Source organism: Oncorhynchus clarkii, chromosome 2 (genome assembly GCF_045791955.1).
Source record: "Oncorhynchus clarkii lewisi isolate Uvic-CL-2024 chromosome 2, UVic_Ocla_1.0, whole genome shotgun sequence".
Lineage (NCBI taxonomy): Eukaryota > Metazoa > Chordata > Actinopteri > Salmoniformes > Salmonidae > Oncorhynchus > Oncorhynchus clarkii.
In genome coordinates this window covers 40,272,182-40,298,276 of record NC_092148.1, presented here as the reverse complement: position 1 = coordinate 40,298,276, position 26,095 = coordinate 40,272,182, and the positions used below count along the sequence as shown (strand labels likewise).

At 39.6% G+C, this 26,095-nt stretch overlaps 1 protein-coding gene across 2 annotated transcripts; it reads right to left on the bottom strand.

The window, feature by feature from the left end:
- Nucleotides 1-1,091: 1,091 nt before the first annotated feature.
- Nucleotides 1,092-25,600, bottom strand: LOC139367918 (UEV and lactate/malate dehyrogenase domains). 2 transcript variants are annotated; one of them, XM_071106309.1, is made up of 12 exons: nt 25,416-25,586; nt 25,018-25,102; nt 24,845-24,910; nt 24,405-24,568; nt 21,031-21,172; nt 8,976-9,070; nt 8,425-8,530; nt 6,170-6,340; nt 5,768-5,932; nt 4,764-4,854; nt 2,432-2,555; nt 1,092-1,831 (listed from the first exon to the last, which is right to left on the bottom strand). In XM_071106309.1, exons 1-12 carry the CDS (start codon nt 25,455-25,457, stop codon nt 1,667-1,669), a joined length of 1,416 nt encoding a protein of 471 aa, XP_070962410.1. In that variant the 5' UTR covers nt 25,458-25,586; the 3' UTR covers nt 1,092-1,666. The 2 variants fall into 2 exon arrangements, with proteins under 2 accessions (XP_070962410.1, XP_070962418.1); XM_071106317.1 differs by lacking the exon at nt 6,170-6,340 and having other exon boundaries at nt 25,416-25,600.
- Between the last annotated feature and the right edge of the window lie 495 nt (nt 25,601-26,095).

Genomic DNA, 26,095 nt, shown 5'->3' with positions numbered 1-26,095 from the left:
GAACACTTTACATGTTGCATTTAGATTTCTGTTCATTATATGTATGTTGAACATTTGTAGAGGTAAATGTGTTAAGTTATAGCCATGGTATAAAAGGGATAATAATCTCCGGGCTTTATGCGTTCTATGGAAAATAATGTAACTCCTTCCACGTATTTCATTATTTTCCAGAGAACTCATAGCTCCTTGTTGATTATCCCTTAAATGTAGTCTGAATGTGAGAAACATTATGTAAGAACCTAAAACATTTGAAATTGAAGAAAACCATTTTAGGGGAGATTGCACTATACACCACCTGAAAACACATTAATGTTGATACCATAATTAGCTGAAATTTGACATCAGTCCTCCTTTAACAATGCTTACCTACTTATGAAAGCCATTTGAAGTAGACCTAAAGTAATTTGTAGTATGTTTTAGATTACTAAAATGCTATGCAAATTGTCATTCTGATGTGGCATTGACTTCTCAAATGCCTGGTAGAGCCCTGTAATTTCCAAATTAAACCAAGTTTAAAAAAAGATAGGAAGTTCTTATGAGTTGTTATTAATAACATTTAACGTGAAAATATATATTTTTTACATCCAAAAGAGACAGTTAAAGGGTTAATAAACATACAAATCTTTACTTTAGTATGTAATAGCATTTCATCTCCAGCAGTTAGTGTATGTACAACACCAGGTTTCAAAGTTTAACACACACAGCAGGTAGTTTAGGACATAGTTAAAGGAAAGTAGTTCAGCAAGGCATAGTTAACAGAAGGCACTTTATAAAGCCATTTAACACAGTGAAAAACAGCATAAGACAGCAGTAAAGTAAGGCCATTAAGCTTAGGTCATGTTCATTATGGCACGCAATCGAAAAAAGGTTTTGCATCGGAAAAGTCAAACATTTCTTATTGGACAAGTCCAGGTAGTCCCTCCATGTTCCGTTTGGTGCCTAAAGAACACGACCCAGGTTTATCTCTCTACCAAAACACATACATTTCAACAACAAGCCACACCTTTACTGTGGTTAGGAGATGTGGAGTGCAAAGAAGAGCACTGTACAAATGTGCATAACAACGTAATAGTAATGACACCAAGTCAATATTTGGTCAATTAAGATGTTAATTTTTATTTCCTTCTCTAAAAAGTCCAGGAATGATAGGCATACAGAAATATAGCATTGGAGTGCTGTAAATAAGATGTTAAATATATAATAAAAGGCATCTTTCGGATTCCTTTGCATACAATTTTCTTCATAAATAATGAACAGTTACCTTCACCATTCAACCAGATTACATTTTATTTTGGAAAACTATGAAAAAGTAAAATCCTTCATCACTTGAACTTGACCCTTTCTCGTCATCTATGCCAGTGTGTGCAGGCTTTGGTTCCAACCCAGCACTAACAACAGATTCCACTAAACAAAAGCTTGGCAATTAGTAGATTAGCTGAATCCGATGAATTAGTACAGGGCTAGTGCAAAAACCTGCCTTCCAGGTCTAAGACCTGGTTTCCCAAAAGCATCTTAAGGCTTAGAACCATAGGATCCTATTGTTCTAAGATTAACCTAGCCTTAAGATGCTTTTAGGAAACAGGGCCCAGGACTGAAGAACGCTGATCGGCTGATGGCCTTTTCAGTCAGATTGATTGGCTGTGTTGTGCTGCCCGGGGCAAGGGCATCATATCCTGAGCTGTGAGATGAGGGCACAGAGCGACGTGACGCTCTCCCTCAGTCTGGCGTCCTCTTCCTGTCCCAGGGACACGCCGGCTAGACGGGTTGAACCCGACACCCCCAGGACACAGGGTAGGCTGAGGAACACCTCCGCACCGATACCGCCCCAGCCCTGAAACACACACGGGGAGAAACTCAATAGCATACTCCTCTTGCTCTCTTTTCTTACCTCCTTCTCAAAACCAATTGGAGGAGAAGGTCAGCGAGGACGAACCTCTGGCTCTCATATCCAATGGGTTTTGAGAAGGAGACAAGAAGGATGGGAGGAGTATGCAATTGAGATCTTCAGAAAACCCTCTATATACACATCTCCTTGAGCTGAGGTGTATATAGTAAAGTGTGGTTTCTCGAGGGATCTAGATTGCATGCAACAAAAAATGCTTTTTATACATTTTGCAATGGAAAGCAAAAATAAGCTTTTCTCATTGGACAAGCCCAGGTAGTCCCTCCCCGTTTCAGTCAGTCTGTGTGTAACTGATGTGAAATGGCTAGCTAGTTAGCGGGGTGCGCGCTAATAGCGTTTCAATCGGTGACGTCACTCGCTCTGAGACCTTGAAGTAGTTGTTCCCCTTGCTCTGCAAGGGCAGCGGCATTTGGGAAGCGATGCATAACGATGCTTCGAGGGTGGCTGTTGTCTGTGTGTGCAGAGGGTCCCTGGTTCGGGGCGGGGAGAGGGACGGAAGCAATACTGCTACATGTGCAGCTGTGTTACCTGTGCCAGTGTAGAGACAGAGTGAGTCTTCCTCTGGTCCACCAGGATACTGTGGGTGATGTCAGCGATAGACAGACCCACGGACCAGGAGCGTTGGCCACGGCCCTTCAGCATCTCAAACGCCCTGCACAAAACAGGAAACTGGTCAACGGCCCATTCGGTTAGAGTAGGAAACTATTCACACCCCTTGACTTTTTCCACTTCGTTGATAAACAGTGGGATTAAAATGTATTTAATTTATTTTCAACGATCTACACAAAATACTCTGTCAAAGTGAAAGAGAAATTCTAACATATAATTTAAATCATGAAAAATAAAACACTTATCTCAATTAGATAAGTATTTAACCCCCCGATTCAATACATGTTAGAATCACCTTTGGTAGCGATTACAGCTGTAAGTCTTTAAGAGCTTTCCACACCTGGATAGTGCAACATTTGCCCATTATTTTCAAATTGGTTGTTGATCATTGCAAAACAGCCATTTAAGTCTTACCATAGATTTAAGCCAATATAAGTAAAAAAAAATTCTCTGCCACTGAGGAACATTCAACACTTTTGCTAAGCAACTCCAATGGCCTTGTGTTTTAGGTTATTGTCCTGCTGAAAGGTGAATTAATCTCCCAATGTTTATTTATTTATTTTACCTTTATTTAACTAGGCAAGTCACTTAAGAACAAATTCTTATTTTCAATGGACGGCCTAGGAACAGTGGGTTAACTGCCTGTTCAGGGACAGAACGACAGATGTGTACCTTGTCAGCTCGGGGATTTGAACTTGCAACCTTTCGGTTACTAGTCCAATGCTCTAACCACTCTCCTACTGCCCAAAAAAACGTCTGGTGGAAAGGAGACTGAACCAGGTTCTTCTCTAGGATTTTGCCTGTGCTTGGCTCTATTACGTTTATTTTTATCCTGAAACTCCCCAGTCCTTAACGATTACAAGCATACCCATAACATGATGCATCCACCACTATGCTTGAAAATATGGAGTGGTACTCAGTAATGTGTTTTATTGGATTTGTGTGTTTTTGGGATTTGACTCAAACATACCACTTTGTATTCAGGACAAAAAGTGAATTGCATTACCTCATTTTTTGAACTATTACTTTAGTGCCTTGTTGCAAACAGGATGCATGTTTTGGAAAATTGTATTCTCTACAGGCTTCCTTCTTTTCACTCTATCAATTATGATAGCATTGTGGAGTAACTACAGTGTTGTTGATCCATCAGTTGTTTTCGCCAATCACAGCCATACAACTCTAACGGTTTTAAAGTCACCATTGGACTCATGGTGAAATCCCAGAGCGGTTTCCTTCCTCTCTGGCAACTGAGTTAGGAAGAACGCCTGTATCTTGTAATGACTGGGTGTATTGATACACCATCCAAAGTGATATTTAATGCCTGTTTTTTTAAATATTGGTTTCATCAGACCAGAGAATCTTGTTTCTCCTGGTCTGAGTCCTTTAGGTGCCTTTTGCCAAACTCCAAGCGGGCTGTCATGTGCCGTTGACTGAGGAGTGGCTTCCCTATGGCCACTACCATACAGTCCTGATTTGTGGAGTGCTGCAGAGATGGTTGTCCTTCTGGAAGGTTCTCCCATCTCCACAGAGGAACACTGGAGATCTATCAGAGTTACCATCAGGTTCTTGTTTTGGAACCCTTTCCCAGATGTCTGCCTCGACACAATCCTGTCTCGGAGCTCTACGGACAATTCCTTCAACCTCGTGGCTTGGTTTTTGCTCTAATATGCACTGTCAACTATGGGACCTTATATAGACAGGTGTGTGCCTTTCCAAATCATGTCCAATCAATTTAATTTACTACAGGTGGACTCCAATCAAGTTGTAGAAACATCTCAAGGATGATCAATGGAAACAGGATGCAACTGAGCTCAATTTTGAGTCTCATAGCAAAGGGTCTGAATACTTATGTAAAAACCTGTTTTTGTCATTGTCATTATGGGGTACTGTGTGTAGATTGAGGGGAAAAACATATTTCATCCATTTTATAATAAGGCTGTAACGTAACAAAATGTGGAAAAAGTCAAGGGGTCTGAATAGTTTACAAATGTACTGTATAGGGGAACAATGTGCAGTATTAGAATACAGTTGCACTCTGCCCTATATGAGGTCCGCTATATCATTGTTCCGTCTTCTTTTTTATATTAAGATTGGGTGAGCTGATCCTAGATCTGTGCCTGCGGGCAACATGTATCCGGAACACCTTCAGTCAGTGTGATGCTATTTTGGGTCATAGTCACGCCAGTCTCCGGGGAAAGTTCTTGGCAGTGCTCTGAGGGATAAAGACCTCGTTGTTGTTTTTGTTACTTACCTGTCTAACAGAGGTTTGGTAGCTTTGGATCTGGGTGCGATCTCTGGATGTTGGTGGCCAGCCCCCATCAAAATGTTACTCAACACAGGGACTGCAACACAAAATCAGATTGTGAGTGTTATAGAAATCCCATTAATATCCAGAGATATTGCATTAAATGGCTCCTGTGCTACACAAAGTGTAATAAACATTCACTTCACCCACAACATCAGATACTGCAAGTAGATACTGCCTTGGTAGTTTGGTATGCAATGTTTCCCCTATATTCATTTAGCGGCAGTAGGCCACTGCTTCTAAATAGTTTCCACCAATCCCAAAAAAAGGATTACAAAAAAATAAATAATTGGGGGAGATCCAGGGTGGTAAAATGTTTTCAGTGCAATATGCAGAAATGGAGGAGCAATTTCCTGGTAGCTAAAATTCCAATAGTTCGCCTAATTTCAGTTTGTGACAATAAAGCAATGTGTAGAGAATAATTTTACCATCTAAACCACTGAAATATATTTTCAGTTGTGTATAGTTGGCGTACAAAACCGAAAGTAAAAGATGCAAAAACGAAACATAGAAATAGCGCACATAAGAACAGATTTACAGTTTCTTAGACTTGCTTTCAATGAGAGTGACAGACCTACAACTAAAATGTCTGAATTTGGTCAGGTTGTCCAAAAAGTGACATAATGCAGCTATAAATGACTAAAACCACAAAGGATGTAGAAATGATAATGTAGCTAAATATCTTTATTTTTATAAGATCATTTTGAGCACTAACAATGACCAAAAAAAAAATACACTGTCAGGGAGAATCTAGCATAAGAATACAGCATAAGCTTGGCAAAATGTGTACAAATTAGCTTTAAAAAACGCAAAATGTTGTCACTGCGGCCAAGAGTAGGGCCTCTAACATTTGGTCTGAAACCATGCCTTCTGGCCATGCCATGCCACCCCCCCCATGTTAACTTTGCCACCACTACTGAAAGAAATCCTCAGACCTGTCTCCATCTTACCCTTGTTGTCTGAGAGTTCTCCTATGACCCAGGCCTGTTTGTGTGTGTTGAGACTGATGTCCAGGACGTGACAGAGACGTTCAGAGTCCAGGTTACACCCCGCCCCGATCACCCTGGATGGTGGCAGGCCGCTCTGTCTCCACGCCACATGGGCCATGATGTCCACTGTCAGGTATATTAGAACAGAGGGTTTATGAAATTTTGGCCAATATTTTTTATGGACAGTAAATCATACACCAATGCCAATATGAGATTTGATCACAATTTTTCTGTATTTCCCATGACACTTCTAGTTCAGTGCCTTCTTCTGCTTTTGACTGGTAGGTGTGTGTGTGTGTGTGTGTGTGTGTGTGTGTGTGTGTGTGTGTGTGTGTGTGTGTGTGTGTGTGTGTGTGTTCGGACCTGGCTGCGAGGCAATGAGCAGCACAGTGTTGGGGCTAAGGCGGACCAGGCCTGGGATAATGCCCCGGTACATGTCCACGTTGGTCTGGACCACGCTCACGTACGACTGCTCGTTGCTCCACGCGTTCGCCGTCACCACGATCACACTGGAGTCGGCAGACGCCGACAGGTCTATCATTGGAAAACAAACGGTTCTTCAACAAAAGTAGAGTATCTTAAGGCCCCATTGTAACACACGTCTTTTGGGAAAGTGGTAGCCCCAGCGTTGATAGTCATCCCTTTAATAAACAATAAACATCCCTTTTGAAGAAGGACCTGCACGCTCCAACATACAGTGGCTTGTGAAAGTATTCACCCCCCTTGGCATTTTTCCTATTTTGTTGCTTTACAACCTGAAATTAAAATAGATTTTTTTGGGGGGGGGGTTATCATTTGATTTACACAACCTACCACTTTGAAGATGCAAAAAAAAAAGAAAGAAAAAAAAGAAAACAAGAAATAAGACAATAAAAAAAACAGAACACCTGAGCATGCATAACTATTCACCCCCCCAAAGTCAATACTTTGTGGAGACACCTTTTGCAGCAATTACAGCTACAAGTCTCTTGGGGTATGTCTCTATAAGCTTGGCACATCTAGCCACTGGGAGTTTTGCCCATTATCCAAGGCAAAACTGCTCCAACTCCTACAAGTTGGATGGGTTCCGCTGGTGTATAGATATCTTTACGTCATACCATAGATTCTCAATTGGATTGACATCTGGGCTTTGACTAGGCCATTCCAAGACATCTACATGTTTCTACTTAAACCACTTGAATGTTGCTTTAGCAGTATGCTTAGGGTCATTGTCCTGCTGGAAGGTGAACCTCCGTCCCAGTCTCAAATCTCTGGAAGACTGAAACAGGTTTCCCTCAATAATTTCTCTATACTTAGTGCAATCCATCATTCCTTCAATTCTGACCAGTTTCCCAGCCCCTGCTGATGAAAAACATCCCCACAGCATGATGCTGTTGGTGTTCACGGGGTGATGAGAGGTGTTGGGTTTGCACCAGACATTTTCCTTGATGGCCAAAAAGTTCAATTTTAGTCTCATCTGACCAGAGTACCTTCTTCCATATGTTCGGGGAATCTCCCACATGCCTTTTGGCATTTTTTTCTTTAAGCAATGGCTTTTTTCTGGCCACTCTTCCCTAAAGCTCTGTGGAGTGTACGGCTTAAAGTGGTCCTATGGACAGATACTCCAATCTCTGCTGTGGAGCTTTGCAGCTCTTTCAGGGTTATCTTTGGTTTCTTTGTTGCCTCTCTGATTAGTTCCCTCCTTGCCTGGTCCGTGAGTTTTGGTGGGCAGGCCTCTCTTGGCAGATTTGTCGTGGAGCCATATTCTTTCCATTTTTTAATAATGGATTTAATGGTGCTCTGTGGGATGTTTCAGATATTTTTATAACCCAATCCTGATCTGTCCACAACTTTGTTCCTGACCTGTTTGGAGAGCTCCTTGGTCTTCATGGAGCCCATTGCTTAGTGGTGTTGTAGACTCTGGGGCCTTTCCCGAACAGGTTTATATATACTGAGATCATGTGACACTTAGATTGCACACAGGTGGACTTTATTTAAATAATTATGTGACTTCTGAAGGTAATTGGTTGCACCAGATCTTAATTATAGCAAAGGGGGTGAATACATATGCACGCACCACTTTTTAACACAATACAATTTTCAGTCAAATATTTGGCAAACTGTGTTATAAATAATTTCTTATTTTTATAAAGTGATTTGAGCTTTAAAATTAAAACATCAGTCCTAAAATGGTTTATGTCAAGCCTACAATGAACACCACACATTGGCTATTGTAGGGGATATCATAGAAGTCAACACCTATATCCATGTGGAAATGTTATGGCATTTTCTCAATTGGTTTTGTTGATAGGCCCCTCTGATAGGACTACATTATGCTCAAATAACAACAATAGCCTATTGATCACTGTGAAACTAATTTAAAGCAGGTGTAGCCTGTGTTCACAATTAATGCGTGCTGGAAGTTGCACAGAATGCTCGCAATATTTAAGTTCCCGCTCAAGACCTGAAATTTGCTCTGTGCCAATTTTTTGGGAGGGAACGTTAGATGTAAATCAGTGGTCCAAACTAGTGACTATATACTTAGGCTGAGGTTTAGATGAATAGGTCAGGCTTAGTTTACAGTTCACTGCTGGTTTACTGGGTAAAAGTAGTGTCTAATAAGTTTATAAGAGATGTACCTTTAGATACCTCCACCTTCGGTAAGTTGAAAATCTCTAGATCCATGCTACCACCTTTGGTGGAGCTCTCAGCTACGTCAATGAAGACTAGTCTATCCACTTTACCCTATAAAGCAAAGAGAGAGAGAGAACATAATATGTGAACTCTTTACTGTTATGAAGGATACATGGGATAGAAATGGCGATCAATACTCAAAACACATCCTTTAGACACAACGGTGATTAAGAAAGGCTTGTTACATCAATGTACCTGGGTCGTGTTAATATGGCACCAAAAGCAAGAAAACAGACAAACAGGGCGACCTATAATTGTTTGTCAAGTAGGTTTAAATACATTTCACTTCAAAAATCAGCCTTTGATTCTGCTTTGTGACAAAATGTGCAATCTTTTGGAGGGAGGGCAAAGTGCAGACTGATAAGTACTACATGGACTTGTCCAATAAGAAACACAAATTTCAATTTCTCGTCACAAAAGGTTTCCTGTTGCATGCCCTAATGAACACGACCCGGTTTTAACATTTGAGTGTCAAAGCAAAAAAAGGCAGTCATACTTTTGCCAAAATGCTCATCACTGATGCCATTCCCAAGTCTCCGCCCCCAATGACTGTGACTTTGTTGATTAAATGATCGTGATGCTGTACTCCACCTGTGATAGGAGGACATGGTTTGAGTTAGAGCCAGGGGTGTTAACGTCAGGTGAAATATTTAGCTTCAGAATGCTGCAAACAGAAAGTTACTAAACAGAGATTACGCTTTTCCCAGTTCTACATGACAGACAATCAGATATGTTCTAAATTATACATTTCAATCTAAACATTCTGCAATTTACCACATCATCACTAGAGAAAGCTGGCTTGGCTATTGATGGCAAACTATCAGACCCAGCCACAGCTTAATCTGGAGTTTACGTTGTCGGTTTCTGGTGAATATCAAAACGCTAAGTTGTAGGTGACAGGATTCATTGAATGAAGAAATACACTTTGGAAATAATTGTAATATAAAAGCAGTCATGTGTTATCCTCTGGGCCCAAATATAGCCTTACCTTTTTAAACCCAATGAACCATTCAGCAAGTGGCATGCATCCTGGCAGTATATGTCCAGAAAGTCTGGTTTCCCATACACAGATTAAACCTAATTCTGGTCTGAAAAGCATGCTCAATGGAGAATCTCCATTGAAAGTTGTTTTAAACCCAGGGCCCATATCCACAAAGCTTCTCAGAAAAAGGTTCTAGGAATCCTGTTAAAAAACAACAATGTTTTTTCTCGCAGCTCAGAGGAGGTTTTAGGATGAGGTTAAGACACTGTTCAGACAAAGAGTAAAATCAATTCATAAAAAGTTTCTCAGCTCGTAATCATGACAGTTTGAGGTACAGCAAAAGATGGTGAAGCTGCTCGTTGACATTGTTGCAAATGGAGAATAATAATAATAATAATAATAATAATAATAATAATAATGAGGCAACACGCTTTAGACAAAAGGTTTGATAGAATTTTCACGACACGATCACTTTGCCAAGTCTGAATTTCTGCCTAATGTTGGCATGCAAAACCTTTTTTTAACCAATTCGGATGTGGATTTTTGATCATATAACTGTTATAGCAAACACACTCGTCACTTTAACAACTCAAATCGATCAAGTCACTTCCCGATAATGTTGCATAAAACGTTTGAAAGGTCGATCATTTTAATCTAACATGAAGCTCTAGATGCCTTAAATGGCCCAATTCTTATAGGCATACCCAATAAGGGATCATTTTATTATGTGATATTGCGCTCCAAAAGGGATAACATGTTGGTTAATTAAATAATCTAAAGAAAAATGTATTTATTTATTACCTTAGTGGATATAATTATTTAGGCATATCATGTGAAGTAGGCCTCATGTGAAATCATTGTCAAAAGCACAAGAGATACTGTTGCATGTAGGTAGATTATTTATGGATTGATCATATACACTACCGGTCAAAAGTTTTAAAACACCTACTCATTCAAGGGTTTTTCTTTATTTTTTACTATTTTCTAAATTGTAGACTAATAGTGAAGACATCAAAACTACGAAATAACACACATGGAATCATGAGGTAAGCAAAAAGGTGTTAAATAATAATAATATATATTTTTTTATATTTTAGATTCTTCTAAGTAGCCACCCTTTGCACACTTGACATTCTCTCAACCAGCTTCACCTGGAATGCTTTTCCAACAGTCTTGAAGGACTTCCCACATATGTTGAGCACTTGTTGGCTGCTTTTCCTTCACTCTGCGGTCCGACATCCCAAACCATCTCAATTTGGTTGAGGTCGGGGGATTGTGGAGGCCAGGTCATCTGATGCAGCACTCCATCACTCTCATTTTTGGTAAATTAGCCCTTAGACAGCCTGGAGGTGTGTTGGGTAATTGTCCTGTTGAAAAATAAATGATAGTCCCACTAAGCGCAAACCAGATGGGATGGCATTTCGCTGCAGAATGCTGTGGTAGATATGCTGGTTAAGTGTGCCTTGAATTCTAAATAAATCAGACAGTGTCACCAGCAAAGCACCCCCACACCATAACATCTCAACCATGCTTTACGGTTGGAAATACACATGCGGAGATCAACCGTTCTCCCACACCGCGTCTCATAAAGACACGGCGGTTGGAACCAAAAATCTCTAAGTTGGACTCCAGACCAAAGGACACATTTCCACCAGTCTATAATCCATTGCTCGTGTTTCTTGGCACAAGCAAGTCTCTTATTATTATTATTGGTGTCCTTTAGTAGTGGTTTCTTTGCAGCAATTTGAACATGAAGGCCTGATTCACAGTCTCCTCTGAACAGTTGATGTTGAGATGTGTCTGTTACTTGAACTCTGTGAAGCATTTATTTGGGCTGCAATTTCTGAGCCTGGTAACTCTAATGAACTTATCCTCTGCAGCAGAGGTAACTCTGGGTCTTCCGTTCCTGTTCTCATGAGAGCTAGTTCCATCATAGCGCTTGATGGTTTTTGCGACTGCACTTAAAACATTTATTTCACCTTTATTTAACCAGGTAGGCCAGTTGCGAACAAGTTCTCATTTACAACTGCGACCTGGCCAAGATAAAGTAAAGCAGTGTGACAAAAAAACAACACAGAGTTACACATAGGATAAACAAAAGTACAGTCAATAACACAATAGAAAAATCTATATACAGTGTGTGCAAATGGAGTAAGAAGGTAAGGCAATAAATAGGCCATAGTAACGAAGTAATTACAATTTTGCAAATTAACACTGGAGTGATAAATGTGCAGATGAAGATGTGCAAGTAGAAAAACTGGTGTGCAAAAGAGCAAAAAAGTAAACAAAAACAATATGGGGATGAGGTAGGTAGTTGGGTGGGCTCTTTACAGATGGGCTATGTACAGCTGCAGCGATCAGGTCGCAGTGGTGGGTGGTATATAGGGTGACAAAACGGATGGCACTGTGATAGACTGCATCCAATTTGCTGAGTAGAGTGTTGGAGGCTATTTTGTAAATGACATCATCAAAGTCGAGGATCGGTAGGATAGTCCGTTTTACGAGGGTATGTTTGGCAGCGTGAGTGAAGGAGGCTTTGTTGCGAAATAGGAAGTCGATTCTAGACTTAAATTTTGGATTGGAGATGCTTAATATGAGACTGGAAGGAGAGTTTACAGTCTAGCCAGACACCTAGGTATTTGTAGTTGGGTTAGTCAGAACCGTCCAGAGTGGTGATGCTAGTCGGGCGGGCACATCCATCACTTCAGTGTTAATTTGCTACAGTGTCCCAGAACTTTTTGGAGTTAGAGCTACAGGATGCAAAATTATGTTTGAAAAAGCTGGCCTTTGCTTTCCTAACTGACTGTGTGTATTGGATCCTGACTTCCCTGAAAAGTTGCATATCGCGGGGACTATTCGATGCTAGTGCAATACGCCACAGGATGTTTTTGTGCTGGTTGAGGGCAGTCAGGCCTGGAATTAACCAAGGACTATATCTGTTCTCAGTTCTACATTTTTTGAAAGGGGCATGCTTATTTAAGATGGTGAGGAAAGTACTTTAAAAGAACAAACGGGCATCCTCAACTGACGGGATGAGGTCAATATCCTTCCAGGACACCAGGATACCTGGGCCAGGCCCACTCGCAACAGTGTTTTAGGGAGCGTTTTAAGAAACTTTCAAAGTTCTTGACATTATCCAGATTGGCTGTCATTTCTCTTCGCTTATTTGAGACGTTCTTGCCATAATATGGACTTGGTCTTTTACCAAATAGGATTTTCTTCTGTATACTACCTTGTCACAAAACAACCGGTTGGTTCAAATGCATTAAAGGAAATACATTTCACAAATGAACTTAAACTCTCTTGGGTAGGGGGCAGTATTTTGACGTCCGAATGAAAAGCGTGCCCAAAGTAAACTGCCTGTTACTCAGGCCCAGAAGCAAGGATATGCATATATTGGTAGTTTTGGATAGAAAACACTCTAAAGGTTCTAAAACTGTTAAAAGTATGTCTGTGAGTATAACAGAACTGATATGGCAGGCGAAACCCCGATGACAAACCATCCCCCCAAAAATATTCAGCCTACCACTATTTTCAATGGCTATTGTCCCACCTGCCCATAAGAAGTTAACAAGGCACATCTGTTAATTGAAATGCATTCCAGGTGACTTCATGAAGCTGGTTGAGAGAATACCAAGAGTGTGCAAAGCTGTCATCAAGGCAAAGGGTGGCTACTTTGAAGAATCTCAAATATAAAATATATTTTGATTAGTTTAACACTTTTTTGGTTACTTCATAGTTTGTCTTCATTATTATTCTACATTGTAGAAAATAGTAAAAATAAAAGAAAAACCCTTGAAATGAGTAGGTGTTCTAAAAATTCTGACCGGTAGTGTGGAAATATCAAAACAACTCCAAAGCAATTGCATGTGTAACAGGAACCACTGACTCGCTAGCTTTTTTATTATAAAAGACACCGCTTAAACTCTGACGCCCTCTGGTGGCATTTTGTAAACTACGCATAATATTGTATACTACATTTTAAAAACAATGCGACTACTACAGAGCCTAAAATAGAGCATGCCAAAAAACTCTGAAATGTAGTTTGTTTTTTCAGGAGACATCCCACTAATTTTCCCCATGTTGGGGAATAAGATATTTTTAAGTCTAGGTTTGAAATAAAATGTCTCCAATTACTGTTCCAAAATGATTTAAAATATATATTTTCCATAGAAAGCCGTTTTAAAAGTGCAGGCCTTGTGCAACACAACGTTAATATAGTTGTGATTTTATTAGTTTTCATTTGAATTATTTAAAGATTTTATTCAGTTTCGTTTCAGTTTTCAGATCCACTTTACAATAGTTTATTTAGTTAAAGGTTTTATAAAAACATGTCTATATTATTTTGTTTTAGTTTTGGTGTTGGACTAAAAGTTGCCAATGCGTGGGAGGTTAGGAGCCATTTAGTTGCTGTATAGTTAGTGTTTTTTGGGATGTCACTTCTTGACACTGTGGGCAGCAGGCATAAGGTGATTGGCCTGGTCATAGGTTAGGTTTAAAAGGTAGACTCAGGGAGATGGTGTATATGCACAAAGTAAACAGTAGTAGTGGGTCAATTTCCGCAACAACCAGCAGTGTTGAAGCGCAAGGCTAAACTTCAGGGGCAGGTTTTACGGACACATCCGTGTAGTCTTTCAATCAAGATTCTCCGTTGAGCATGCTTTTTAGTCCAAGACTAGGCTTAATCTGTGTCCATGACACCATCCCTATATCAACACTTTTTACCTTTGCAACATTTAATCTGTTTTGGTCCCCTAGCTATTATGTTGTAGCTGTGTGAAGTGCACCCGAGCACATGCACAGATACTCTGTGTGACTGTGTGAGAACAAAGTCTTGTATTGTGCTAATCTCAATGGGCGGATTGTTTTGTCAAGTCGCCTTTCAAACTGTGTTGCATTCTGGGGATAAAAATTGTCCGACTTGCACATGTCGACTGCATGAACTTTACAAAAATCACGTGATCAAAAGGTCATGACATTTTGACTGCAGTTGCTCTTCATCCTGCAGGGGTGATAACATGGTAGGCACAGTTTGTCCCATTAATCAATCGCAAAAATGTAGGATTAGCTGACTACAAAACAAACATTTTAGATAATATAGAGAATCTGGAACTATTAATTGATCAGCATTTTGATATGCTCGAAAAAGAAACGGATACGTCGAAGTGAACAAGAGAAGACCTTTCCTCGAGTTCTGCGAGCAAAACTGAAGGGAAGCCGCCGTCTAAATTCAACATTGGAGGGTGACGTTTTTATAACTATGTCTCCAGAAGATAGAGCATGAGCGAGCATTTAAAAAAACTGGATCTATCGCCTGGGCTACTGGGGGAGGTTGAGGCCTTAAAAACAGGAATGGATTACAGTAATTAAATGGAAGAAATACAGGCAGAAATAAGACATTGAAAACTACCGTGGACTCCCTACAAGACACTACAGAAAGGCTGCGGTTGTGATAAAACAATGAAAGTTGAATTACGTGATCTAAAGTGCAGAAGTATAAAAAATAATATTGTTATAATGGGAATAAAGGAAGATGAAAACAAACTCAGTCAACGAAGGTAAAAAATATCAAGGTGTTCATGAAACATAATATCAAGATGACGGACGAACAATTGATTTTCAAAGGGCTCACCGTTTCGATGGCAGAGTAGAGGGAAGGCCCTGTCCGATCATAACTATGCTAACCCACTAAAAAAGAAAAATTGCCTTGTTACAACATGGTAGGGAATTGAAGAACACCCCATTCTCTACTCATGAACAACTTCCCCATGAAATAGTGGAGCGAAGACGTGCCCTGTACCCCACTTTCAAAAGGCTCCGAGCAGATAAGCAGAACGTTTATTTATATGGAAACAACCAAATGTTCAAGGACTCGAAGATTACAACGTGGCTGTGAGTGATAGCTACTTCCTGTTGAAGTAGTCCCCGATACATATTTGCACCGCATTACAGTACAAATATGCAAATATGGATTCATTTGTTTTTCACCCCAAATTGCTTTTTTGCACAAACAACTTAAAATTATTTTTACTAAGTTTGGATTTATGGTAATGCAGAACGGGTATGATGAACTTAACATTTTTCTATTCATGCAATATGGAACTGTGGACTATATGGACTTAATATCAGGTTTTGATTTAGGGGAAGGCAAAGATGGGTAAGGCTGACCTTTTTTCTTTATGATTCTTTTCTTTATTTCATTTGACGATTGTACATTAGAAATACCAATGGTGTTTTTTGTTTGTTTGATATGGCCTAATTGTAGAGGTCGGGTATATTATGACTTAAAAGCTGTTAAATAGTGCGGCCCTTGTTTCGCCGATGTGAATCTGAATTATTAGCTTAAGATAAAACTTAATAAATATGAATAGATTTATATAATTAAAAACCTGCCTAGGTTCTCTATTGGAATAGGCCTATACGATCCTAAAATAATTGGTGTTATTACCGTAAAAAAAAATAGCGTTTACCAATAAAATGGGCGGATGGTGAAGTAGACATACTTGGTATAACATCTAAAAAATATATATATATATCAATGAACTTACCACAATTAATTTCAATAGAAAGTTAGCAAAAATAGATAAGATTCTGCAACCATGGAGAGGTAAAAAAGTTGTCTATTTAAGGAAAAATCCCATTCATTAACTCTTTGGTCCTATCAGTTTACTTACTTACTAATGGCACTGCCTACTCCAGATGAGGGGGGGGCAACAATTTTTTTATATTAAAGCTTTAAAACCTCTCACTAAAAACTCATACATAAAAGTTATATTTAATAATCTACTGGAGAACCATTTTGGGTTTAAGAACAGCATATCCTCTGTTAAAAAAATGGCCTTTATAAGGATTACAACTTCACATTTCAGACAAATTGAAAATGGCATTTTGTTTAAAGTATCACCCTTTCTTAAAACAAGCCATACAAAGCTGGTTACAATTTCAGTTTTATCCTCCAGAAAAGAGAGAACAAATATTACAGCAAATGCTATGGTTAAATTCAAATAAACTGATTAATAAAAAAAAAGTTTTTTTTTTTGAATGGTATTATATTTATTAATGATACTATGAATTGAAACGGAGGCGTTACAGTTGAAGTCGGAAGTTAACATTCACCTTAGCCAAATACATTTAAACTCAGTTTTTCACAATTCCTGACATTTAATCCTAGTAGAAATTCCCTGTCTTAGGTCAGTTAGGATCACCACTTTATTTTAATAATGTGAAATGTCAGAATAATAGTAGAGAGAATGATTTATTTCAGCTTTTATTTCTTTCATTACATTCCCAGTGGGTCAGAAGTTTACATAGACTCAATTAGTATTTGGTTGCGTTGCCTTTATTGTTTAACTTGGGTTAAACGTTTTGGGTAGCCTTCCATAATAACGTGGGTGAATGTTGGCCCATTTCTCCTGACAGAGCTGGTGTAACTGAGTCAGGTTTGTAGGCCTCCTTGCTCACACATGCTTTTTCAGTTCTGCCCACAAATTTTCTATGGGATTGAGGTCAGGGCTTTGTGATGGCCACTCCAATACCTTGACTTTGTTGTCCTTAAGCCATTTTGCCACAACTTTGGAAGTATGCTTGGGTGTCATTGTCCATTTGGAAGATCCATTTGTGACCAAGCTTTAACTTGATGTCTAGAAATATTCACACAATTTTCTTTCCTCATGATGCCATCCATTTTGTAAAGTGCACCAGTCCCTCCTGCAGCAAAGCACCGCCACAACATGATGCTGCCACCCACATGCTTCATGGTTGGGATGGTGTTCTTCAGCTTGCAAGCACCCCCCTTTTTCCTCCAAACATAACAATGGTCATTATGGCCAAACAGTTCTATATTTGTTCCATCAGACCAGAGGACAATACTTCAAAAAGTACGATTTTTGTTACTATGTGCAGTTGCAAACCGTTGTCTGGCTTTTTTATGGCGGTTTTGGACCAGTGGCTTCTTCCTTGCTGAGCTGCCTTTCAGGTTATATCGATACAGGACTTGTTTTACTGTGGATATAGATACTTTTGTACCCGTTTCCTCCAACATCTTCACAAGGTCCTTTGCTGTTGTTCTGGGATTGATTTGCACTTTTCGCACCAAAGTATGTTCATCTCTAGGATACAGAACACGTCTCCTTCCTGAGCGGTATGACGGCTGCGTGGTCTCATGGTGTTTATACTTGCATACTATTGTTTGTACAGATGAACGTGGTACCTTCGGGTGTTTGGAAATTGCTCCCAAGGATGACTTGTGGAGGTCTACAATTTTATTCTGAGGTCTTGGCTGATTTCTTTTGATTTTCCCATGATGTCAAGCAAAGAGGCACTGAGTTTGAAGGTAAGCCTTGAAATACATCCACAGGTACACCTCCAATTGACTCAAATGATGTCAATTAGCCTATCAGAAGCTTCTAAAGCCATGACATTTTCTGGAATTTTCCAAGCTGTTTAAAGGCACAGTCAACTTAGTGTATGTAAACTTCTGACCCACTGGAATTGTGATACAGTGAAATAATCTGTCTAAACAATTGTTGGAAAAATGACATGTCATGCACAAAGTAGATGTCCTAACCCACAGTTTAACAAGAAATGTGTGGAGTGATTGAAAAATGAGTTTTAATGACTCCAACCTAAGTGTATGTAAACTTCGACTTCAACTGTATGTCACATACGCAGTTATCGAAAATATATGGGAATATCTGCTCAATTCAAACTTACAACCGATTGATCGCAGCACTACCACAAAAATGGAGGCGGCAAGTGGAAAAGGTAGGCAACTTGTTTTCCTGCCATATATTAAAGATACAAATTGGCTGACAGGAACTGGCATAAATAGAAAAATATACCAGTTCCATTTGAGGACAAAAATGTTGACGGCTGCGCCATACAGGTTGCAAAATAAATGGGAAGAGATTTGCAATGTACCAATTCCATGGCATATGGTTTATGCCAAAAACTACTCTTGATTCAACACTTAGTTGTTCAATTTAAATTATTATATACAATTCTTGCCACCAACAGAATGCTATATATATATATATATATATAAACTCTGTAGATTTTGCTGTGATGAGACAGAATCAATAGATCATTTATTCTGGTATTGCCCCTATGTAGCTTGTTTCTGGTCACAGGTTCAGGAAAGGTTAAAAAAATAAAAATAATAATCACAACATGCACTTAAAATGAACCTTACAAATAGCAGTGTTGGGCGATTTGGAAAGCCATTGTCAGTCAATAAGGTTTTCATCTTTAGCTCACAATCTGTGGAAACTATACACTTAGAAATGTTTTTAAAAAAGTATATAAAACATCACATTTGAAAAATATGGCATATGGAAACCAAACGAGGGTGCTCTATAGTGATCGGTGGGATGGGCTGAGAGGCGGGATTAAAGAGCTTATGTTTGTTAATGTATTATTGTTATGTGACTGCTTTATATAAAAGTACCATGTTTGTAAAATGTTCATTTTTGTAACAAAAAAAAGTTGTAAAAAAAACTAAAAGATATTTGTCACCGAAGAGGGGAGGGGTTAATATTTTTTTTTATAAAGTTCATCCTGCAGCCATCCCCCGCATTATGGAAAGCTCTATTGTGAACCAATCATGAGGGATGTTTTTGTTTAACCCACGCGAATGTGACCAAAGACATTTTTATTTGCCAAGATTTGTGTAATGGATATATACAAATACATGTGTTATGAGGCTCTCACTTCTTGATTGTACAATGCACATATTATATTATGAGTTCCGTACAATGTGTGATATGGGGAGAATGTTTATTTCAACATCATAAAGAAAACTTTTTTTTTTTAAACAATGAGAACTGACTTTCGGCTTTCACCTCCCTCAACCTTTCGGCTGCTTTAGCGCTGTGTTTTACACATGGGAAATTGTTAAGCGTGAATCAAGAATGCTCCACCACCCAAAGGACATCCAGCCAACTTGACTCAACTGTGGGACGCAATTGAGTCAACATGGATCAGCATCCCTTTGGAATGCTTTCGACACCTTGTAGAGTCCACGCCTAGGGCTGTGGAGGTCACTACATTTGTCAGCAGGTGATTGTCAAGCAAATAACTGTTGGTCTCACTGTAATTGACTGTTAATTAGCAAACATATTTAGCATTTCCTGGCTTCCAAACATAGCCACTGATGCAGACATTTAGAACATCTACATTTTAAAAAGTCTAATAAATCCATGTAATACACCTTCACAATAAATCCATTATTTATATTAGACAGGTCTAAAGAAGCATGATATGAATAAAATGTAGTCTATTTCAGAAGCAAAGAATAGCATACTCTTGAGTTGTCCTTATGTTAGGTCCTGATCTGGCTTTGGGCTACACTAGTTTTCATTTAGCAGACAAGATATGCTTAGAATTCTGTGGCATTATTTTATATTATTAAGAATACAATTGAACAAAGCTGAATAAAATAGAAAGGATATTTTCTCCAAACGATTTGAAGAAGTGTGCACTATGCTGTGATGAGCGGTTAACAAAGAAATAGGTACTCCTATATACTTAGAGTTAAATGTAACTTTAGTTATTCTACAAATGTTGGGCTACCTGTTTTGATTTTCAATACATTGATGATGCGACTAATGATGATTTGAAAAGAGAGTTCTGCTTTGTTTTTTGCGCAGGCTATACACTTAATCAGTCTCAAATTTCACGGCAGCATCCCCTTTGTGGCCATAACGCACCCCCCCAAAAAAATCCATGCTTTTGCTGCCAGTGGCCATTGTGCCCAAAGTGCTGTAGTGCTGCCTTGCTCCGAAGCACCTCTCACTCACATGGCTCTCCATCACGTAATCGGGTCTTTCTCACAGGCTACAAGCGAAGACAGACACATCAGGGACCCAACTGCACACATCCTTATCCAATTCCGATGTGATTATTGAAGATATTCGAAGAACATTTACTTTTCGTCAGCCAACAAGATGAGTAGGCCTAATGAACTGCAAAAGCACTAGCCTATGTCAATCTACTATCCCCCATAGTACAAAAGTTGACCTATTCTATTCTGTGCAAGAAATAAATATTCCAAACATAGTCTGGGTCAGTTGTGGGATGTGATAGGATCCAAATTAATACAACCACGAGCATAAAACCCCCCCGCTGCTATTTGGCTATTTCTTCACATTATAAGTGTACAAGGCAGTAGGATATATACACGAATGTTCCATTAGCGGGAAAACAACATCAAAAGTGACCGCAAATGTGATTATGCATGTAATGATTTTATTATAAAGATTTAGAGTGAAAATTATGCCAGTTAGGCTCTACACCCCTTGTAAAGTGGCTTAACGCGCTTAATTTTCTTTTGACATTGCCAGCAGTAAGATTTGAGTTCCCGGTACCGGGTCCAAAAACAACCACTCAGAGTTTAAGGTACTGGTTAGGACAGCTCATGAGGTGTCCTAAGAACTAGGCTTAAGATACCAACATCAAACCAACCATGTGTGCAGAATTTGCCCATTTTGAAAATGCTGGATTCGCCACTGCTCTTAAACCATTTAATCTGTGTCCGGCAAACCAGGCAAGTTAATCTAGTCTATATACCCACCTTCATTGATCTTCAGGTTGGAAACGAAGGCCAGCAGCACATTGGGGTCTCTGTTGTCTCCTGTGGACTTGGTGCCCAGCGGAGGCTCCTCCTCAAACTGGGAGATCATCTCAGCCAGGAGACCTACTACAGACGACTTGGGCTGAAGAGGAAGACACACAGCTTAACAATGAGAGAGGATGCGTCAATGTCATGGTCAATGACATGAGAATTTACTCCATCAAAAATGCTTCATCAAAGAATGAATAACATGACACTCGCACAAATTTGCTACATTTGAGGTGGAGCTGAAAAATGAAAGTCACACTCGACGTGACTTCCATATGTATTGTCCATACTACATCTTTTCTTGATTCCTCACATCCTCTCCTTTCTCAAAACACATTGGAGAAGAAGCCCAGAGGGCAGTAAGGTAGAGAAGGATTTTGTTACATTACAGCCTTACTCTAAAATTGATAAAATAATTTTTTTCTTAATCTACACACAAAACCCCAGAATGGTGAAAACAGGTTTAGACATTTTTGCAAATGTATTACAAATAAAAAACGTTTTATATAGTATTCAGACCCTTTGCTATGAATGAGACTCGAAATTGAGCTCCGGTGCATCCTGTTTCCATTGATCATCCTTGAGATGTTTCTACAACTTGATTGGAGTCCACCTGTGGTAAATTCAATTGATTGGACATGATTTGGAAAGGCACACACTTGTCCCCCCATAAGGTCCCCACAGTTGACAGTGCATGTCAGAGAAATGTAGAGCTCCAAGACAGGATTGTGTCGAGGCACAGATCTGGGAAAGGGTACCAAAACATTTCTGCAGCATTTGAGGTCCCCAAGAACACAGTGGCCTCCATCATTCTTAAATGGAAGTTTGGAACCAACAAGACTCTTCCTAGTGTTTTCCGCCCGGCCAAACTGAGCAATCGGGAAAGAAGGGCCTTGGTCCAAGAACCCGATGGTCACTCTGACAGAGCTCCAGAGTTCCTCTGTGGAGATGGGATAACCTTCCAGAAGGACAACCATCTCTGCAGCACTCCAACAAATCAGGCCTTAATGGTAAAGGGGCCAAACGGAAGCCACTCCTCAGTACTGAATGCCAAGCGTCACGTCTAGAGGAAACCAGGCACCTCTCAACACCTGGCCAATAGCATGGTGGTGCCAGCATCATGATGTGGGGATATTTTTCAGTGGCAGGGACTGAGAGACTAGCCAGGACTGAGGGAAAGATGAAAGGAGCAAAGTACAGAGAGATCCTTGATGAAAACCTGCTTCACAGCGCTCAGGACTTCAGACTGGGGCGAAGGTTCACCTTCCAACTGGACCATGACCCTAATAGCACACAGCCAAGACAACGCAGGAGTGGCTTTGGGACAAGTCTCTGAATGTCCTCGAGCGGCCCTGCCAGCGCCGGACTTGAACCCGATCCAACATCTCTGGAGAGACCTGAAAATAGCTGTGCAGCGATGCTCCCCATCCAACCTTACAGAGCTTGAGAGGATCTGCAGAGAATAATGGGTGAAACTCCCCAAATACAGGTATGCCAAGCTTTGTCGCGTCATACCCAAGAAGACTCCAGGCTGTAATCGTTGCAAAAGGTGCTTCAACAAAGTACTGAGTAAAGGGTCTTAATACATATGTAAATGTAATTTCAGTTTTTATTTTTTATACATTTGCCAAACATTTAACCTGTTTTTGCTTTGTCGTTATGGGTTATTGTGTGTAGATTGATGAGGGGAGAAACTATTTAATCAATTTTAGAATAAGGCTAACGTAACAAAAGTGAAGGGGTCTGAATACTTTCTGAATGCACTGTACATGCAATAGTATCTCTTGCGCTTTTGATAATGATTTCACAAGGCCTATTTCACATGATATGCCTAAATACCTACATCATGCTATTTAAAGTAAGGCATTTGGAGCGCAACATCACATTGTACAAATGTGTCTAAATTGGGCAATTAAAGGCATCTAGGGCTTATGTGAACTTATACTGAACAAAAATATAAAAATGAAACAATTAAAATGTTTACGGTTTCTGTTCATATAAGGAAATCATTCAATTGAAATAAAATTTATTAGGCCCTAATGTATGGATATCTCATGACTGGGCAGGGGCGCAGCTATGACCATCCATTTGGGCGCCAGGCCCAGCCAATGAGAATGAGTTTTTCCTCACAAAAGGGCTTTATTACAGACCAAAATACTCCTCAGTTTCATCAGCTGTCCGGTTGGCTGGTCTCAGACAATCCTACAGGTGAAGAAGCCGGATGTGGAGGTCCAGGGCTGGCGTGGTTACACGTGGTCTGCGGTTGTGAGGCCGGTTGGACATACTGCCAAATTCTCTAAAACAGCATTAGAGGCGGCTTATGGTAGAGAAATTAACATTCAATTCTCTAGCAACAGCTCTGATTCCTCATAACTTAACATCTGTGGCATTGTGTTGTGCGACACAATTGCACATTTTAGAGTGGCCTTTGTGTCACCAGCACAAGGTGCACCTGTGTAATGATCATGCTGTTTAATCAGTTTCTTTATATGCCACCCCTGTCAGGTGGATGGATTATCTTGGCAAAGGAGAAATGCTCACTAACAGGGTTGTAAACAAATTTGCACACAAAATTTGAGCTAAAAAAGCTTTTTGTGCATACGGAAATTTCTGAAATATTTTATTTTAGCTCATGAAACATGCGACCAAAATTTTACATGTTGCATTTACATTTTGGTTCAGTATAGATTGTGTTCGATGAAAATTAGACCTTTCAAACGTTGTATGCAACGTTATCGGCAAGTGACTTGATGCCTACAGTTGTAAAGCGATTTAGAATTGTTAAAAAGGGAGTGAAGAGTGTGTTGATAATAATGGCAATTATTGTAAAAATTATTTTAACATCCATCAGAATTGGTTAAAGGTTATGCATGCCAACATATAACATACTATATAATTAAGAGTAGGCAAAGTGATCGTGATATTCAGGCGAAAATTATTTCGAATTTTTAATTCAACATTTGACGGACAGTAATTTACCGTGGATGTCTGAAGCAACACCTGCTATGGTATTCACAGCTGCCAATGCCTCATCGCGATTAGTGTCATCACTATCTTGCGGTCCCTCAAACTGTTGTGATTACCAGCTGAGAAACTTTTATGAGTTGATTTTACTCCTGTATGGGCAGTGTCTTATCATCCTAAAACCTACTCTGAGCTGGGAGTTTGTCTTAGAACAAGTTTTAAAACAGAATTCCTAAGATCTTTTCAGAGATGCTTGGTGGATACGGGCCCAGGTCTTGGTCAGCATGGATTGCCTTTCTGTCAAGAGAAACAACAGTGATCAACTCTCACAGATGTATCTGTGTAGTAGAGCCTCCTCTTACATGGTCCCAATTGTGGAGGCTGGGGAGGTAGATGCGTCCTCTGGCGTCCACGTGCTTCCCCTCCCTGATGACCATGTTGGTGGTAGGCCTCAGCAAGCAGATAGGGGGGGTGAAGGGGAAGGAGTCCATCAGCCACAGCAGGATGGGCAGGTTGTATGAACGGCCTGGGAATTATACAGCATGGAATACAGAACTTACTGTACATTAACTGTAAAGCCATCTAACTTTGATAAGCATTGAGCATTGTTCAGCTACAATCAGTCAGTACTTGGGTTGACAATAACAGTGGTAGTGTTGAACCTAGGTAGTGGATGGAGAAACTCAAGGTAACTCAGTTCACGCTAGATACATGTTTTGCATTAGGGTTTAACGATTTACCCACGGCATTCATTAGGCCTTTACCCTCAAACTTTAACACTAAAATGTTAGATAAGGCTCACCTTCATATTTCACCGGTATGTTGCCAATCAACTTCAGCAGATCTTTTTGGGTGCCGTCACTGAAAGCTTAGAAGAAACGGGTGATTTTTTTTAATGGTCAGATACAGGAACAGTCTGTCCAATCAAAGTCTTCACAGGGCCATTAGGTGATCATTCTGATGAAGCCAACGTACTGTATGTGCCAGCTACTGGTTTCATCGCGGGATGAATCCGGTGAACTTTCTGCAGCTCCTCAATAGCAACATCACGAAACTTGTACTGAATATAATAATAAAAAAATATGACATGATGCGATTTAGTTGCCTAGTTAGCTAGCTAGATACAGAACAATGTTAAGTAATGACAATGAAATGGAGACAACTGAATTTCATGGAAACGTCACTTGTGGTCTATTTACTTCAGACTTCCTTTAGGGGCCTGAGCAGCCTGCAATAAAGCTGGTTTAACCGGTAGTTAACTGATCAAATTGACAATAGTATGAGTAACGTTAGGGGGTATCTAAGCAAACACTAACCAGCTAGTCACACAAAACGAACTAAGATTGAAAGAAGGATAGAACTTTGACACAAACCCTTGACAGTATCTTCTGTATTGCTTCCGGGCTGAGATCCATGGTTTACCATCTGTTGATTAATGTGTAGTGAAGGAATAAGGTTCTGTGATCTGAAGCAGCCCAAACTAGCTTTAAATAACTTGACAGCAAAACACAAACTTCCGCAATGTAAAAAGGGGCGTCATTACCAGGTACGGAAAGCCGAAGGGAAGTTCTATCTCAGCACCTCAATTACATTTTTCAGAACAGTAATCTGAAGCAAAGCTTTCAACATTGTAATTTAAATCCACAACCAGTCTGTTTGTGTGAAGAATCAAAGATGAATACCTTCGTTTCAGTTAACCTATTATTTGAGGAAGCATATGTTTAAAAGTGACTTTTTTTGTAATCGATGTGATAATTCAGAGCAGTTTACCTACATCTTCATATCATCAGAATGAAAAATAACTTGTTTGACCATGCATATATTATTTATATTCATAGACAACACTCATTTTGCCTATAACACTGTCAAATTGGTGAAACATTCACACAATAGTCACTATTCCTTTCAATAGTGTTTTCCACCACATTGAGAGAATTTATTTGCTTCAGTATGAAATTAATGCTATTTTGTCCTATAAAAGGACGAGAAATTATAGTTACATTTCTATTTAAATTAGCAGAGTCAGGCTGCTAAATTAACAAATAGGATCATA

Bases quoted from the DNA above. Each gene is read 5' to 3' on its own strand.
- LOC139367918 (XM_071106309.1), bottom strand. From the start codon at position 25,457: ATGGATCTCAGCCCGGAAGCAATACAGAAGATACTGTCAAGG. The intron at 24,911-25,017 runs GTACGTTGGCTT...GTTTCTTCTAAG, and splicing joins ACCAGTAGCTGGCACATACA to CTTTCAGTGACGGCACCCAA. The intron at 8,531-8,975 runs GTATGACTGCCT...TTTGCTTTATAG, and splicing joins TGATGAGCATTTTGGCAAAA to GGTAAAGTGGATAGACTAGT.